The sequence below is a fragment of the Oreochromis aureus genome, linkage group 14 (genome assembly GCF_013358895.1).
Source record: "Oreochromis aureus strain Israel breed Guangdong linkage group 14, ZZ_aureus, whole genome shotgun sequence".
Taxonomy (NCBI): domain Eukaryota; kingdom Metazoa; phylum Chordata; class Actinopteri; order Cichliformes; family Cichlidae; genus Oreochromis; species Oreochromis aureus.
The window spans coordinates 38,249,215-38,268,705 of NC_052955.1; the positions used below are offsets into that span (position 1 = coordinate 38,249,215).

General features: G+C 40.4%; 1 protein-coding gene across 2 annotated transcripts; it reads left to right on the forward strand.

Annotated features, from left to right (window-relative positions):
• The first annotated feature begins 4,187 nt into the window (after positions 1–4,187).
• LOC116318022 (PHD finger protein 12-like) lies at positions 4,188–10,061 on the forward strand. 2 transcript variants are annotated; one of them, XM_039622254.1, is made up of 5 exons: positions 4,188–4,663; positions 5,617–5,989; positions 6,104–6,199; positions 7,870–7,952; positions 9,076–10,061. In XM_039622254.1, the coding sequence occupies exons 2-5, from the start codon at positions 5,872–5,874 to the stop codon at positions 9,136–9,138; spliced, it is 360 nt and encodes a 119-aa protein (XP_039478188.1). In that variant the 5' UTR covers positions 4,188–4,663; positions 5,617–5,871; the 3' UTR covers positions 9,139–10,061. The 2 variants fall into 2 exon arrangements, with proteins under 2 accessions (XP_039478188.1, XP_039478187.1); XM_039622253.1 differs by lacking the exon at positions 9,076–10,061 and adding an exon at positions 8,048–8,146.
• Positions 10,062–19,491: the final 9,430 nt, after the last annotated feature.

Here is a 19,491-nt window from a genome sequence, read left to right on the forward strand (position 1 = left end):
ATTATTTTTTTAAAAATCTGATAATTATAGGAAACTTATTCTGAATAAATAAAGCATAAATGTTTATCACTCCGCGTCGCGTGCGTGACCCTGGTAGTCAAGGTGATGAGGATGACGTGTAGAGCGGCAGGTATAAAAGCAGAAGCCAACAATCGAATTTGGTTTTCACATGAGAGTGCTAGCAGGAGGTTAGTTTGATAGCGCTGTGAAAACCTGTTTGCAAAACTTTGCAAACGACTCCCAAAGTTTCAAAGCTTTGAAGGAAGGACGATCCAAGCACCCAAAAATGAGCTCCAGTGGAGTACGGCGTGAGCAGTACCTGCTCTCCATTGGTGTCACCCGTATTCTTGATGAGCGCTATGGTAAAGCTTAGTAAGCTAATAAGTATAATAGAATATTTAAGCAAACAAATACACCTTAGACTGGCCTTTTATTACTTTAAAGCGAGTAAGATTTCACGAGTGTGAACATTTCAGGTGAAATATATCAAACTTTAGAAATATCAATTTTGGGCATTTTTTTTTTTTTGAAAAATGCTAACCCCCCCACTCAATTTAATGCACGCGCCATGGAAACGACGTCAGTTATTAGAACCTGCGGGAGGCTGACGTCAGTGCGGTCATGCTGGAGTCCCGTTTCTGTATGTGGAGGGTTTGAGTTTACATGTTTTGGCAACTGGCCCTGAATTAGACGATAAAGTTAATAAATTACGAACCTGTATAGAAGCATGATGGAGCTGTGAGAGTTCACAGAGGCACTCGTTGAGCTTATAGAGCTGGCAATATTAAATAAAAAGATATAGCCTAATTTCGAGGGAGATTATGGAGTCATGTGGACATGTGACCAAATTTGATCTTATGTGCAAAATCAGTTATGGCTACTGCGAGATGCTGAATTAAGTATATCATATTTATGTGAGTGCATTGTGTATTGCCGTGTCTGTACAGGTGTCCAGATGTATGTTATGTGCTCGGTGAGAAATTGAAACTGTGTGCATGCAATAAGCAGGTTGGAGGTTTCTCACCTGACTTTAGCTGTTTTATTTTCAAGAGATTGATGCTTAAATAAAATAAGAACAAGTGCTGAACATGAATTCATTATTAAACATCACTGAAACTCTCGCAGCCTTACTGACAATGTGTCCACAATTCTCAAACATTATGGATTACATTCATTTATCATGAAATGTTGTTCGCAGTCACCAAGAACACACAAAGTTATTCTTTACTATGAGCTGTAAATTTTAATTTACATGCAGCTAAAATGTGAATTTTGCAAATGATTTCTATCAGCAGGACATTTTTACTGTTTAAACATGCTAACAAGCAGAGTTTGGTGGTGTGGTCTTTGGTTTAAAACATGAAATTTAGTCATTCACAGTGCAAAATCCTTTTCTCACCTTCTACCAATCTTAATGCTTTCATAAAGGATGAGTTCTGCTGTGGGCCTCTCATTGCCTGTGTGTAGAAATAGCATATGATGATATGAAGCCATGTTTTGACATTTAAATCCGTAATTTGTCTGATTATGTCACGATTAACACAGAGGACCTTTTTGTTTTCTCGTAGCTGAGCTCGTGAGTTCTGTCAGCGTCACGCCAGATGTTCGTCACCAACCTGAGAAACCGTCCTTTGAGCCCCAGCCATGTGGACTCGATGGAAAATCTGGTTCTCTCATTATACCACAACCTGGTTACGGGACGAAGGCGTTTCCTTATATTGCCTTCAGGGATTCTTTAACAAACTGCAGCTGAGGACACCTTTCACCCATGTGCCAGAGAGTCAGAGGAGAACAACATGCCATCTCCTCCCACCGACTCACCAGCTGGTTTAATGGTGCTGCCTGCAGGGTCCCACCTCCATTCACGGTTGCTCACACCTCTACTTCCAGAGAAGGCAGATCTTTCTGTCCTGAAGGCAGACCGGAGGAACTGCGTCTGCACCCTGCATGTCGACGGTCGCACCATCACTAGAGTCATTTCCACTGTGTACTGCACAGAGGAGAGGAAATGACAAATCGCTGGAGAGTTACAGACTACACCTCTGACGGCACAGTAATCATGTCGGTGCTCTGCCAGTTTCTGAAGAGGTTTACACAGGGTGCAAAGAGGAAGCCTGCAGAGGAGGAGAGCAGCAGCAGGAGCCCCCTCCACCAAGGAAACGTCTCCGGCTGTGATCAGTAATGAAGCCTTTCCTGGACATATGGCATATGGATGTTACATATGGATGTTTCCTCGTGCTTTGGAGCAAACTTTCGAACTCCTCATGTCTGCGCTGTGTCTGGAAAGGCTGGAAACACCTCTCCATCTTACACAGAGACCATCACCATCACGGCTCGTCTGAGGAGTTATTTCTGTATATATGTATATAGTTTCTTTAAATTATTGAGATACACAGGTCAGCGTTTTCAGTGCGTCTTGCACTTTTCTTTATTTCTTGGTGCTGGCCTGTTTTTTTGATATGACTGCAAGGAATAGAAGACTGACTGTATTATATAATCTGCGCAAAAATGAACCAATAATCCATGAAGACGGTGCAAAGTGTAAATTATCATCTGCTGCATCTCAGACATTGGCGAGAATGAACAATGTGGTAAGTAAAAAGTAAAGTTTTGTCTCTAAAATGATGTCCCAAAATATTAGAAAACATCTAGTCCAGCCTAGAAGTAATAAATGCATGAAGTAGTTTTTCAGCATCACTCTGAGACAGGATATTTCTTATTTTAGAGATATTACACAAAGATTGGAATTGGAAGAAATCAATTCTAGATATTTGTCTAATATGTGCATTGAAGGACATGTCCTGGTCAAAAATGACTCCAAGGTTCCTCACAGTGTTACTGGAGGCCAAGGTAATGCCATCCAGAGTAAGGATCTGCTTAGATACCATATTTCTAAGATTTTCAGGGCCGAGTACAATAACCTCAGTTTGATCTGAATTAAGAAGCAGAAAGTTAGCGGCCGTCCAGGTCTTTATGTCTTTAAGACATTCCTGCAGTTTAACTAATTGGTGTGTGTTATCTGGCTTCATGGATAAATAAAGTTGGGTGTCCTCTGCATAGCAGTGCAAATGTATGCTATGCCTTCTAATGATGCTGCCTAAGGGAAGCATTTAAAATGTAAACAGAATTGGTCCTAGCATATCCATAATTAACCTTAGTGTGTGAAGAGGACTCTCCATTTACACGAACAAATTGGAGTCTATTAGATAGATATGATACAAACCACTGCAGAAATCAATACCTACAGGATGCTCTAATAGCTTTAATAAAATATTATGGTCAACAGTATCGAACGGTGCACTGAGGCCATGAGAAGATGATGTGTAACCTTCACTAAAGCTGTTTCTGTGCTGTGATTGGTCTGAAATCTGACTGAAACTCTTCAAATAAGCCATTCCTCTGCAGATGATCTGTTAGCTTTTTTAAAATTATTTTTTCAAGAATTTTTGAGGCAAAAGGAAGGTTGGAGATAACTAGCTAAGACAGCAGGGTCAAGAGATGGCTTTGTAAATCAGTGTTTGGGTTTTTTGTGTGACTATGTACAGAAGAGAAGTCTGAACAGACCAACGGCCTGCCAGAGAAATCTTCCTCCAAGCGCTCCGCTTCTCCATCCGTGGAGCTGCAGCTCAACCCTGGCCAGCTGCAGCTTGACGGTCTACCTCTGGGGGCTGGAGCTGCAGGCCCTGGTCTACGAGTGGCCCAGGTACGACTATTGGACCGCAGAACCAGCCGCAGGCCAAGCAGCTGACCTGGGACTCCAAATTCCAACACTTCATCCACCCCAACCCCCTCAGAGGAGCAGAATGATGGAGAGGAGGAGGCAGCAGAGCCCGAGGATGAAGTTCAGGGTGCAGAGCTCGAGAGTTCTACAGTTTCTGCTCCGACCCTGTGACTCCTCAAGAGGCCCTTTCAGCTCCTAATAGCAGCTGCTATGGAGAGAAACCCCATTCAATTTCAGCTGGATTCAGGATGTCATCGGTCTCCAGTGCAGTATCATGTGACACCTATCCATCAAACAGAAGGCCTCATCAACAGAGTGGGACTTTGAGCAGAAAGCAAATACACAATCAAGTGGACCATCAGAGGACATGAAAACTCAGGCCTCATTAGAAAGGACTTCTTCCCCTGATGCCTGCTCTAAAGCTTGCAGTACACCCAGTGACTCCCAGGGGCCTCTCTTTCAAGGACAGCCCATCAGGGCTAGTTCTTTGCAAATGCACCGTGACACCATGTCAGAACTGTAGGAAACCTAATGGACCTCTGGAATTGGTTCAGCCTCCCAGAGCCAATGGACCTGTAGACTGTAACAGTGCCTCAGATTCCTGCAGGCAGGCTGAGCTACAGAACAGACTGAAGCCTGGGAAAACGCCATCAGACTCAGCTTCTGCCTCTGCACTGGTGAACCACATAGGAACAGAAATGGTTAAGAAGGAACCCGAGAGCTCTGTAAATGCATGTGCTCAACAGAACTGCCCCACTGCCCCCACGATATGGCCCCACAGTGGCCATCAGAACCACAGGAGCCAGACAGAGCCCCAGGAGGAGTGTATGAGCACCGATGAAAAGCCCTCCTTCTCAATCACCAGCAGTTCCTTCACAGATGCACCATCTAGAGGCAGCCAGGAGCACGACTCAGTAAAGTTTGGTTCAGCACCTACTCCAGGTACACATCATCAGAAATGTCAAAGCTGCAGTCTTAATGTTTCACTTTATACAGCTAATGATAATAATGATACTATAATCTAATAATTATTATATTACTCTCTCCTCATTATACATGTAAATGGGGGCCATGGGGTGTATGAGAGAACATTTAATTTAAGGCTTTAGCAACATTATTTTACACATTTAAATCAATATAAATACATTTTTAACGTTAAAGAAATTGCGTTAATAGTCATGCTGTTAGGCTGAATTATTATTATTATTATTGTTATTATCATCATCTCCACTATCATAACGTCTGTTTTGTGCAGCAGGAAACATTGCATTAAAGCATAGAGAAGGCCTCAGAACTGAGAATGGTTATATGCTCACCTTTCTTCACTGCAGGCACTACATGCTTGTTTGAAGGCTTACACACATTCACTAGCACACTTTAACACACATGCACACAGACCAACTCTACTTCATCCAGGAGCTGCAATACTGTCAGAACTCTTTTTTTCCCCTTATAATGTAAGAAAGAACTCCAAGAAGATGGGAAGAAGGCCATTTTATTTTATGCTTTAGTCTAGGATACATGGGATGCATAGCTTATTTTATTTCTCAGGTCACTTAAAATTCTTATTCCGTTATTTCTACTGTTAATAATTTATCTGTTTTTCGTCTTTAGGAAAATGTTTCTTCAAGAAAGTGGAACTGTGATTTTGATATGGGATGTAAATACAATGAAAGAGTTGAGCTTTTTGGCAGATAATGTATATAGTTAAACTGTCAAAACAAGTGGGAACAAATGAGAAGTTCATTTTGAAAGACCTGAGTTTTCTCTCTTTTGAATATTTACTATTGCTATTGATCCTGTGCACTTTTTTCCTTTATAGTGAACTATCAAAAATTAGTCCTTCTCTTATCTCATCTCATCATTTTGTCTTTTTTTCTTCTCCTTTCCCTCAGACATAAAGGCTGCTCCTGCACTGATGGACTCACTGCTGCCCAACACACTGTCCTCCATCACCAACCTGTCCAGCTGCATGAAGGATGGAAAAGAGGAGGATGGGGGTGAGTTTGTCACTCTGTGGCCACATGTGACACTTTAAGAGCCTTTGTATTGCTGTGTTCTGCTATGAAGCACACGAAGATGTAATTAGCTTCTAGCGGTTGTGTTTGTGTTTTTGTGCACGGATCGAGCTGGACAAACTGGATGCAGAGATGATCAAGCTCTTGGCCAATCAGAGGATCCAGCAGCTCTTTGCTCCCAAAGTGCCCAGTACTCAACCTCCCCCCACCACCAGCACTACCCCAAAAACCTCAGCACCCCACCCAAACAGTAAGACACCTTTGCACTACAATTTAGTCTGTTTACTTGTCAAGAAGTCAGTTTTTCTGCTGTTTGATTGCTGTTTTGTTCTAATTATTAAAACCTACACTCTCCTCCTTCCAGGTCAGAAAAAGGTGCAAGCCCGAGCGGTCTTTTACCCTCTGACAGGAAAAGGAGCAGCTGTCAGCATGTGCTATAGGACGTTACACATAGGATCAGGTAGGACATTCTGTCGCTGTGACTTTGACCCTGCTGCGTTCTGTGCCCTGGCTCTGAGCAACTCTTAGGTTTCACCTTTGATGGGGAAAGGTTCACGTAGGAGAATACAATTAAAGCTGCTCTGATGTACTTTTATAAAATCATACCAGTTCACCAAACTCTAGTTAAGCATGTTTGATTTAGGTTATATTCTTGCCTTGTGACTAAAGTTTAGTAAGACAGAAGTAGAACATAGGTAGGGCCCCATTATACCTGCTGTGTGGTGCCTGGCAAATGTCACCATACAGCAAAATTGATGTTACATGTTGTAAGCTGTCATCTCTGCTGGTCATCCATACACTTCTCCATTTTTATAGTCTGATGCATTGTTCCATTGCTGCTGCAGCTGGGTTAAAGTCTGTTTTTAATGGCATTCTAACATCATATCAGTGCAGAAGTTCAGAGATTCACAGGTTATACAGAGGGAGATGTTGAAACTTTGAAACGTGGCAAAAACTTTGAAATTCCTTGGCTTCCAACTTTGACTTCTTCTCTTTCTATACCAACGCTGAATTGGAGGACTGGATATAGCTGTGTGATGGTATTACCGGTGACACGCAAAGCTGCCAACACAGCAGGTATACCAGGGCCTCTGGTTTGGTGTCTTGGACCTGAGCTAATCACTCCTACAGATATAAAAATGGGAAGTGATGCAGAAGCAGGTTGTGGAAAAACTAACAACACGCCATGATTCATTAGCTTGCAGAACCACCAGACATTCTTGTGTAGGTTTGCTGATGTGCTTGGAGTCATTGCACTGCCTGGTCCTAGGTGAATTTTTTGGGACTTTACCTCCTGGGAATATTTTGCAGCTGTCTTGAATGTTTTCCACTTGAATAGTGAATAATCCTTCTCATGGTACAATTATGAGCGTGTTTGGGACTGGCTTTATGCCACTTCAAATACTGACGTGCAGCACTCATTTATTCTTTAAGACGTCTTTCCTCTTTGGCATTATGTTGACACACACCAGAATGCTTCTGAGTTTATAGAGGTGGTCACTCATGCTGATAATCAGTTAATCAATTGCGTTTGATTAGCAGTATGTACCTGCTACTTGCCATCTTTATTTCTATGGAAGCAGTAAGGGTTTGCTTAGTGTTTCATACACTAATTCTGCATTTTGGCTTAGTTTTTGTCAAATACATGACAGTGTAATGTCATATTTTATAGTTCATCTGAGGTTGTATTTCAAGACCTGCGAAGACCCAGATGATTTTCATTTTGTCCTAATATGTAAACCTTGACAGAAGGTATCCTTTTAACCATGACTGTACTTCTGTACGACAGGCAGCAATACACGACAGAGTATAATATAATAATATATTGAGCCTGTACTAGCTCCCAATCTCTGCATTAGTCAGTTTGAGTGATAGTTGATACCTTCATCTTTAAATCGGAATATTTTAAGCAAGTTGTCTGTGAAAGTAAGTTGTTAGACCTGTGAGGGTTACAACAGGACCATGTGGAATAAAAACTATTGGACAAAAACACAATATGTCACATTGGAGTGCAGGACATTAAAATACATTTTGACACATCAATATTGCAGAAAAAAAATCCATGTTGCAAATCTATATTCTTTGTGTTGTGGGAAAGGGTGTTTAAGTCTTTAACTATTTTTTTTTAAGGTGCTGACATGGATGTGTGCCTTACAAACTACGGTCACTGCAACTACATATCGGGGAAACATGCCTGTATTTTCTATGATGAGGTAAGGCCTTTAAACTACATCACTCTGCAGAGTGCTCCTGTGGTTGTTAGTGACCAAGATGTAAATTGTGTGTGTGTGTGTTTGTCGTCCTTCAGAATACAAAGCATTATGAGCTTCTGAACTATAGCGAGCATGGCACCACAGTGGATAATGTCCTGTACTCATGCGATTACATGTAATTAGTTTGTGCAATATAGTGAACCAATGACAAGAAAACTTTTCACCTTCTTGCTGTAATTCATACCTTACAGTGGCCTATGAAATGTGATGAGCTATGTGTGCTTATTCTTAAGTGAATAACATTAGCTTACTAAATAAATAAAATAAATAAGTGAACATCATCATTAGCTGTCTTCAGTCAGCCCATGTTATTGGACTGCAGCTGCTGGCTCTTGTTCTGCTCAGAGTCCCAGTGAGCTCATTGTATTGTATTCTCATTGTTGGAGAACTGCACACGAACCAGTTCTCCATCTGTTGTAGGTTCTGGTCAGAGTGCCAGCTTGAAGTGCAGGGGAAAAAACAAACCAGTTTGGTGTTGGAGTTCTTCTCCATCCATAATGGCGATCTAGCCAGCGAGCCTGCTGGTAGAGAAAACACAAAATGGGAAAGAATGGGCTGGCTTATTATTAGCTATTGCAATTTTAAAGTAAAGGTAAGGATGTAGTAAACTTACAGTGGTAAACTTGGTGCATATGGCATTGTAGCAATCAAAAGGTAAATAAATAAAGTGCTAAAATGAGCAGTCAGATATACTTGTTCTGTGGCAGACCACGTTATGTAAAATCTGAATGTTGCTCGTATCACATAGAGCTTCCAGTCTTAATCTGTTATAAAAGATCATTTGGACAGCTGTTTAATTAGTAAAGAGCTGCAGTGTGAAACAACATTAAATCAAATTTCTCTGAAACTGCTTATAGATGATGAGTGTAAAACATGTTTGCCACAGTTCAGCTTTCCACATGTTTTTAGTCTTATTTTCAAAGCAAAGTGTTAATTTTTGTGGATAAAATGTAATCAGTGAAATCTTTTCATGGTTACATTGTCTTTACATTAATGGAGTTTACCGTGACACTAGTCTGTACAGACGTCTTTCTCAGACCTGCTGTCTTTCTTCTTTGCGTAGGTCGCAGTAAGAAACGGGAAGAGGACGAGGGAGCCAACTCCGTGGTGGGGTTGTTGCCAGTAGGTGGAGTGATGAGTAGCCAACGTCAGGGTGGTGCTGAGCCGTCTTGTAGCTGCAAAGCGAGTAGCTCCAGTCTAATTGGAGGCAGCGGGGCAGGCTGGGAGGGCACGGCCCTGCTCCATCATGGCAGCTACATCAAACTGGGCTGCCTCCAATTTGTCTTTAGCATCACTGAGTTTGCCAGTAAGCAGCCCAAAGAGGAGCAGGCCACTACACCTGCTGCCAGTTGCACAAGCACCAGCAGCAGCAGCAGTGTCATCAGCACCACCCTCACCACCACCGCTAACACCTCCACACCACCACCACCCAGCACCGCCGCAATGAGCGGCTTTTCCAACCAGGATGAGGCTGACTCTGAGACTGTACCTCCCCACCAAGTGCCCGTACTGCGTTCTAACTCTGTTCCATAATCTGCACAGGAAGCCCCGCCCTCCCTCTTATTTTGCACCTTCTGTGTCACAATGAAGGGAAAGCTGCACAGCTGGTTGGTCAACAGGGAAAAGTTCTTTTTTGCTTGTTTGTTTTAATGGTTTATATCTTTGCATGAACTTCAAGTATTATTGACAGTCTTTTTATTTTATTTGAAATGACGTAACCTTGTGTTCACTTCAGACCGTTAGGACTTTGAGCAAACATTACTTCCTTGCGCTCAGTCTTTGTTTTTGCCAGTATATTAGTTATGTATGGTGTAACCTTTTTGTCAGTCAGCCCATTTAGCACAAACATTTTTTGTTTTTTTTCCTTTGTAGTATTGAATTCCATACATTCTAATTTCTTTTGCAGACTTGTTCTTAGTCTGTACTTTCCGCTGTAGTCCATCTGTAAATACCGTATAGTTTTAGCACTCATTTTAACATCTTGTGCTGCTGTGTATATAAGCACTCTGTCTGTACCTGCTTGTCTGTTCAAACCTGTAAATACAGAAAGATTTTGTAAGAACAAACTCAGTGTTTATGCCTGTTATTTTCAGCCTTGTTCTACTTCCACTTTCAGCTCTAGTTTGGTTTTCACTTTCTGAGACAGCAAGTTCAGTACTGACAGGGGCGGATCTACAGGGGTGGGATGGGGCTCACAGCATCGTGCTTTAGAATACAATTTTAAGGCTTTAAAAGCATTACAAGCTGAAAAGAAATGGCACTTGTGTATCATTCCTACATTTAACTACTTGTATGACCAGGGCTATCTTAAATAAACCAGACATGAGTGAAGAAAGGTGAATAAATCTGCACAGTTGAGTTTATTGTAAGTTTCTATGAAACTTTTCAACTCATATACTCCTCCACCAATCTGCAAATAAATACTGTGATGGCATTCAGACCCACACCAAGTCCTGAGTGTGACATGAATCAGCTATTATTGTCATGTTTTTATATAATTAGTACTGTAAAACTACAATTGGGCTTGTTTGAAATTTTCTATTTCATAACCACAAGTTTGGTTAATATGTTATTACAGGACATCTCTTTTTGAAAAGCATGCATGCTGCTAAAGGCACAAGTCCATTTATTGGTGAGGCTTACATAATGGTAAATAAATCCCATCACCATTAAATGTTTAGAAGTAATCATCTTCAAGATCATAATAAGGGGGCAGAGTGTATCTTAACACTTTCCATGAGGATATTTAAAGTAACAAGTAATATATGATATGGTGTCTTTTTGTTTTGTTTCAATTTCAGTAACATGAATGTGGAAGTGTAAAGAGCGTGCAGCACAAGAGACTACAAGATCTGTGATTGAAGCACTACAGGTTAAACCATGTCTACTTTGGCCACAGACACCCTTATCCATGCACATATTTAAATTGTCCATGCACCTTTAAAACTTGGAATGCACTCTGAAGTCACCGATGTAGATCACACAGCAGAACATCATAAAGAATGAGTTCTGCTGTGGGCCTCTCATCGCCTGTGTGTAGAAATAAGAAATAGCATATGATGATATAAAATCATGTTTTGACATTTAAATCCTTAATTTGTCTGATTATGTCACGATTAACACAGAGGACCTTTTTGTTTTCTCGTAGCTGAGCTGGTGAGTCCTGTCAGCATACGCCAGATGCTCATCACCAACCTGAGGAACCGTCCTTTGAACCCCAGCCATTTGGACTCAATGAACAATGTGGTCCTCTCCCTGCCAGTTTCTGAAGAGGTTTGCTCAGAAACTGTTTGTATATTTATTTGAAATATGTGTATACTTACTCCATTTGTGTATACTTACTATTTTAATGATATAAAATGCATATTGCAGAATGTAACAGCTGCATATGTGTTAAAAAAAGACTTTGATTTTGCCAGCCCATTTGATCTCCATGCCACCCTCATACCACCCTAAGAAGATTTCTCTAGATCCACCCCTGAGTACTGAGTATATAAAAGTTCTTCCAGAAGTAACAAAGGGAAATGAAGTGGAAGGGAAGTAAGTTCACACCACAGTGTGTGGCTGTCTTCTTTTGAGTAGAGCGTTGTTCAACTTTGCAACCGCTAGAGTGCAGGATGCCTCTATCTGCTTTTATTACTGAATGAGACCGACAGTGTAACTGTGCTGCGACCCAGTGGTTTGGGAAAAGTACTTGATATGAGTTAGAGGGCTGAGGAAAACGTAGGACTTTAATGATCAATTAAAGACCATGTCAAGTCTTACATTTAACATTAAGCTTCATTCAGCTTTAAATTTTCAGATTTTCTTTGATAAAACATTTTAAATGTTTATTTGATTTTAATCATAGAACACCTGTTCACAATGGCAATCATCTCAAAACCTTATTTAACGAGTTAATGACCCCAAAGTACAGAGAGAGAACCCCAAAAATCAGACCATCCACTATGACCAGCACTTGGTGATGTAGGGGAGGATTGAAAATGGATCAGAGATCAGGATCTGAATCATACCTTAACTATACTTGCACAGGCTCACGCTCCTTGGGGACATCTCATGATGAACTAAGCAGCCCCTCTCTTTCACCATCCATGTATTTATATGCTACTGTGGCATGTCAGTTACCATATCTTCTTTGTTTATGTTTGTTTCTTTTCTGTCTCTTTCACAATACCTTTCTGTAAATATCGCTGACAAACACTATAAGCAAATATGTAATCAGTACAATCAATAAATAAATGACTGAATCTGATTAGGAAGCTAAAGAGTCATTAATTCAGTGAGTGATGTTGTTACTTTTATTGTTTTCAGTACAATGGCATTCGTAATGTGTTGCCATTTTCTGCTTGTTGCCATGGACCCAAATGTAACCATGGAAACCACAGAGGGAAACAACGCAGGAGCTGGTTTTACTGATGACACTGCTATCACATCTGAATGATAGCAGAGAGCACATGCTGCAGGAATGCACTGAATCAACATCTGGTTCAAAGTGTGATTGACTTTCATGGGCCAGCTCGCTTTTTATGCTGTTAGTTAGTAAAACATGCCAAATTAATCCCATTCAGCTGTTAACATTTTACCCATTTTATGCTGTTAGTTGTTCAGCGTTTAGCTATGTAGGCAGCTCAGAGGCACCTGGAAGGGGTAACTTTTCAAAAAGAGGGCCCGGATGTTCCCAGACAGTGGCAAGTGTCTAAAAACAGTGTGGTTGGCCAGTGAGGTTGTTTTCTTGCAGAATTTAATCAATGAAAAGTCTTCATCATTTCATGTTCCAGCTATTCCTCAAAAACATGTTGTTGATATCATACAATTGAAATTTTCAACTTACGTTTTACACATTTTACAAAAATTGCAGTTTTTGTATTACTACCCCAAACTTTCATAGGTGGGTCAAAAATGACCCACACTCACTTCTGCAGTAGATTCAGAAAGACAAGATGCACCATCACCACATTATCCAGTGTCTCCTGGAGAAACTTTTCTGGGGACTTCAATAACTGAACAAGGCAGACATCCTTCTTCTTACTCCCAAGTCCAGGGAGTTTTACAGCACAGTTTGGATTCAATGGCAGCCTTACCGTGGGCAGCAAGAAAAGAATAGCTGATGCACTCCTGAGCACAATGTGACACCTCTGCAAGTGTATAACACAGTTGTGGCCCATGGTGCTGTGCTACAACTTGACATTACCACCCTTAATGACTTTTTAATGGTTCAACACCCTAAATTAAAGAATTGTATCAACAATGCATGACAGCTCTTCCTGACTGAGCACTCAAAAGCGCTAACCACACCACACATGAGAAGTAAACTGGAATGTTGCCCCCAAACTCCAATCACTAAGGGTGGGAAGGTGTAGGGTGACATAAACCAGAACTTGGCCACAGGGGAAAAAAGAAGACAAGTTCCAACCTAAGTTAGCAAGAGTTCAGATACAAGTAAGAAAGATGGTAAAGTCAGCAGTCTATGTGGGAAATGCAACGTACCTGTGTGCTGGGACTCCAGCCAGAAACAGGTGGTTTGTCACAACTCCGTACAGTGAGCAGACAATGCAAGAAAAGAGAGCCGACAGTTACAGACACACATATTCTCTCTCAAACATGCACATACACACAAAATGGATGTCAATATTGTTCTATTATGTGATTTTTTTTCTTCAATTTTCAAAATGTATTAAAATGTAAAAAAAAGTGAAAAATATAAAACATTTCAAACATTAAATGAATCTTCTGTGGACCAAAATATAGTAAGAATTATATTGCAAATTATTATTCTAAACCAAAATGACAAAAGTAGCATAACAACACAGAGATTCTAATACAGGTCATTGTTGATCCACTCACTCATGCATCTAAGGGTTAAAGAGACAGAATCTAAGAAGCCTGTTTAGACATAGACTGAGGTCAGAGTTCACCATTATCACATAAATGAGTTGTTGGAACAATAGAACAGCTGAGTTACACTGTTATTGAGCAGTAATGCCAGTATATCAATTACTGAATGTGCTGCAGCCATAAACTGTATGTAAAACATTGATGTAGTCACTGGTTTAGGACTAGACATTTTGAAGACATTATTATTTGGCCAATGACTTTTTTATGGAGCCACAAGTATTTCAGCTGGAGTGCTCCATTATTAGCTAAAACCAGCAAGCTTGCTTAGTAAGCTGCATTCATAAATATACAGGAATGACACACAAACACATACACCTGTTAATTACTGCAGTAAGAGTGTAATGCACAGGTGTACACACAGGTTTTCACAGAAACAAGCGACACCTTTCTTGGCTGCTACCTTAAGGCACATTGTGCGCTGTCGATCTTGCGTGCTGCATAATAACATGTAATATTTAGTATCTACTGTTATCTACTGTTAGCTAGTTTATTGTGATGGTGTTGTATTTATTATGTTGCTCTGTTTTGTTTGTTTTCTCGTCTGTTTTTTCTTATCCCCGTACAGGTGATCCAGGTGTTTTGTTTGTTTTTCTTTCTTTTTTTCTTTTTTTTCTCTCTTCTCCCCTTTCTCACCATCTCTTCTCCCCTCTATTTTTCTTTCTCTCCCTCTCTTTCTTTCATTTTTTCTCCCTGTCCTATCCCCCAGTCATGCCTGTCCCGTCTGTAACAACCGAAAAATCAAATCAAATAAATACACAATTATAATAAAGGTCAATCAAATGGACCAATATGGCAAGGCCATGATGATCCAATTGGTAAAGTAAATCCGCTAGGCATCTTTCTTGGCCTTCAGACAACAATTCTGATGGCTAAAGATCCCCCCCCCCCAAAAAAAAGAATCAGTCTAATAAAGAATTGGAATTTCCCTCACCCAAACTGAAGCCAAAATGTCTTCAACACGCTCCTCCACATAACAGGCATCTGTTCTACCATAGCTGTGTTTTTACCTTTTTCTGAATAACCAGCTACAAATACCTACAGTCAGGGTCTGTTATCCTTCAGTATATGTGTGTGTGTGCAAAAGAGGCAGATGGAAAGTCTAAATGGAAAGGATCTCCACCTGCTTTAAAATCTGTAAGCACCACAAGAAGTTGCTCTACATATTTGTGAATTTTTGTGTGTTCATAGGATTAAAATGTGTCCATAAAAGCGGCGTAAAAAAGACGTTGTTGTTGTTGTTCTGCAAAAGTCCTTGATGAAAATTGAAAGGAACTATATTAGCCAGATGAAACTTCTCTCACTCAAATTCCTCCAAATCCAAAAGAAAACTTCCAGTTTTGAGAAAGACAACTTGTAACTAAAATGATAACAGCAGAGTGAACACCATAAGGTGCTTATATGCAACCACAAGATAATATTTTCAGAAGATAGAAAGGGAGAGGACATCTTTTATGGAAATAAAGGAAAGAATGAAATTCTACAAACACCTCACCAGTGCTTCTTTGGGGCCTAGTCATTCCATTTTCCTCATATATAAAAAGAAAGACACTGAACAGGAAGTTAGATTAGAAACTAAAATGTAAGAATTAGAAACCTAATTGGTCATTAATCGATCTGTAAAAGTACTTATTAACCAAAAGACAACATTTCTCATTGACCAATTCAAACATGTTAAGTTCCAGTGCAATAATAAACCAAACAAATACCTTGCAAATTTAGTTAAGCAGAAAAAAGTTGTTAAGGACTCAGCAGGAAGCCCTTTCATAACTCAGCAGATATAAACATTGTGTTTATGGATGTCTATAAAAAACTTTATTAAAATTAAAAATTCATCCACCAGTACTTAAAAAAAAAGAATTCAATACAACTGTCACTTATAAATATTGAACACTTTTTACCCAGTTTTAACTGGAAATTTGGGGTTTGGAGTCATTTATTACTGGATTAAAGTACTCTATACTTAACTACAGCCATCAAGCTTTCATCAAGCTTTAGCTTGGTACCAAACCAACAACGGTACCAAACTCTCTCCATCGCTCTGTGTATTATTTATAGAGACACTTAAAGCTGCAGGTTTTGTCACTCTCTGACCAAAATTCACTGAAAAAGCAGCAAAAGAAGATCAAAACTATGCTTTACGTTTGATAAACATCATCATTAATTCGCTTTTACTTTGGCTGTTGTGCTTCCACCACGATAAGATCACACTTCCTGCACAGCTCTCTCCCTCAGTGTACAGTTTCCCATCTCAAATCTCTGTTTTCTTCATTATTTGCTTGCTTATTATGCACCAGTCTACTGCTGTGTACAGCGCTGTCGGCCATTAGTTTTTCCTTTTTTACAAAAATGATCTCCGAAAAGAAAGCCTCATTTCTGCTGCTCAATACCGAAGAGATTTCAACTTTTTAAAATTATGCCAAATTGCAAAACGCTTAGCTGTGTCTCTAATAAATCTCTGTAACTTTGCTCTGCATCACTTCAGTAGCATCAGGTAATGGTCATGTGTTGACTGATGGTTTTCTTCTGTTTTTGATCTTTTGCAGAATATGTTACGGTTGTCTGCTATAAAATGCCAGGCCAGGAAATTCTCCTTCATGTTTTTCTGTGTTTTATCCTCAGTTACTTTGACACAAAGGCATCTGCTGTGATGCTTACACCTCTGATGAAGTCAAATCAGATCAATCCTGATCAAATCAGGACCTTGTGAATCGGAATCGAAGTGATTATAGAAATCAGTGACGATACCCTCCTATTACTCAACTAACTGCTGTTGCTACCATGATATTACTTGGATATTAGGTGGTTATTACTTTGGTAATTGCATAGTAATAAATTAGAAATGACACATCATTACACTCTTGTTTCCCCCTTGTTATTCTACTATTACCCCTTTATTACTGCACTGTAATAGAAAATGCTACCACTCATCTGTTTCAATTCTGCTCCTCTTCTGCTATTAGTTAAGGTGGTGTTTCCCTTCAGTCTTTGTTGGATTGTTGAGCTGACACTTGTTAGCGAAGCTGACTTGTAGTTTTGCTTTGCTTACCTGCTGTGAGTGACCTACCTTGTTTCTTTTGTACAGATTATCTGCTGATCGAAGAGAAGGAGGCTTTGCTTTCTAGGTTCTCAGAGGAGAACAAACTGTGAAAATTGCCTTTTTTTTCCTTTTAAGTCAAATCAGTTTTTGGAGTGTGCATGTGTGTGTATGCGTGTGTGTGTGTGTGTGTGTGCGTGTGTGTGTGTGTAGTGTGTGTGTGTGTGTGCGTGTGTGTGTGTGTGTGCGCGTGTGTGTGTGTGTGTGTGTGTGTGTGTGTGTGTGCGTGTGTGTGTGTGTGTGTGTGTGTGAGAGAGAGAGCAAGCTTTGATTACAGCAATAAGCTATTCATGTTATCACTGTTCCCTCATTGAACCTGACCTGTGCAAATAAATAATTAAAAACTTCCAAATTAAAGTATTAAATAAACAGACATAATTAGTTTTTTATGCAAAGCATTATTTATTGTTGTGTCTTAGAAATACGTACACATCACACAGCTAGATTTTCACTGACCTTGCCTTTTTCTGAAATGAACTATGTTTACTTGACTCACAACATTCAAACATGTTTGCATGGGACAGAAAGGTCCAAGCATGGATTTGAACCCAGGGCCTGTTTGTTATCAGAGCTAACCACACCACTGGATTGCCCAGGATGACAGATATCAAAATTCAAAGCAAATAATAATTTTCAGCACTCCATCCAGCTATCATGCACTCCCATGCTATCCTAAGTGGTCTAACGATTTTTTAAATCTACTACAATCATGCTTCTATAAAACTCTGAAGCTAGACTTGAAGTTCAGATACTTCATGGTCTTGTTCAAGTATTGTGCCTCGCATGCAGACAGCGTGTAAAGTATGGGTGCTTGTTTCGGAGATTAAGGTGGAATCTTTTGGGCAGACAACTGGGAAACTAGAGCCGTCTGCTGAGAACAACGCCTGAATTGTTCTTTAAACATAAAGGGAAAACCTCCTCCTTTGAGCCTGGCTTTTGGTTAAGTTTGCTTTACATGCATGACATAATTTATTTTAAAGATAAGATAAGATAAACCATTATTAACCCCACATGTGGGTAATTTTTTGGTCACGGCAGAAAGTACAAGTTTAAGAGCATTAAAAGTTAAGAAAAACACAATAGAATAGGATAAGATAAAATAGAATAACATACTATACAACAAGAATAAAATACTATACAAAATGGAATAAAATGCTCTATTATAGTAGGAAAAAATTTCACTTGGTAATATTGCACATCAGGGAGACAGTTACAGTTGTGTATGGGGTGTGTATGTGCGTGTGTGTCTGATTGCACGTGTGTGGTTATATGCAGAGACCATGTTGTAGAGTCTGACAGCAGTTGGAAGGAAATCTCTCCGTCCCACATCGTAGGTGCCGCAGTCTGCCACTGAAGGAGCTGCTCAGTGCTGTCACAGTCTCCTGTACGGGGTGAAAGATGTTGTCCAACAGGGATGACAGCTTAGCCACTATTCTCCTGTCACTCACCACCTCCACTGGGTCCACAGGGCATCCTAGAACAGAGCTGGCCCTCCAGATCAGCCTGTTCAGGCTCTTCCTGTCCGCAGCAGAGATGCTACCACCCCAGCAGACCACACCGTAAAAGATGAGGCTGAGGCCACCACAGAGTCATAGAAGGTCTTCAGGAGTGGGCCCTTCACTCCAAACGACCTGAGTCTCCGCAGCAGGTACAGCCTGCTCTGCCTTTTTCCGCAGAGGGTGTCTGAATTGTGAGTCCAGTCCAGTTTATTGTTCAGATTAACACCAAGGTACCTGTAGCTGTCCACAGCCTCAATGTCCATACCTTGGATGTTCAGTGGTTGCAGTGGAGGATGTTTGTGCCTGCGGAAGTCTACCACCAGCTCCTTGGTTTTACTAGTGTTGATCTGGAGGTAGTTCAGCTGGCACCAGTCCACAAAGTCCTGAGTCAGTTCTCTGTACTCCCTGTCGTCCCCATCAGTGATGAGGTCGACTATTGCAGAGTCATCAGAGAACTTCTGCAGGAAGCACTGGGTGGAGTTGTGGGAGAAGTCTGCAGTGTAGATGGTGAAGAGGAACGGAGCCAGAACCGTTTCCTGTGGGCCCCCGTACTGCAGACGACCCTGTCCTGAGTTCTCACATACTGTGGTCTGTCGGTGAGGTAGTCCAGTATCCATGTTGTGAAGTGATGGTCCACTCCTGTGTTCTCCAGCTTGTCCTTCAGAACTGTGGGAAGAATGGTGTTAAAGGCACTGGAGAAATCAAAGAGCATGATTCTCATGTGAGCACTGCGGATTTCTTCATTCTAACTAATCTGAAGTTTTATTTTTTCCAGTTTTATTTTTTCTGTCTTTTTAAGCCTTTGAAATATGATCCATCTTTGCATTGTTTTATTTTGTTTCACTAATAACTTATTTATTTTATATATTTTAGTCAACATAGCAGTTTAATTTTTGTGTTTATCTTGAAAATGACATTTTCTTTTTCTTCTTACCCTTTTAGCCTTTTAGTGAAATGCATCTGACTCTATGTGGTTTCTAAAATAGAACAG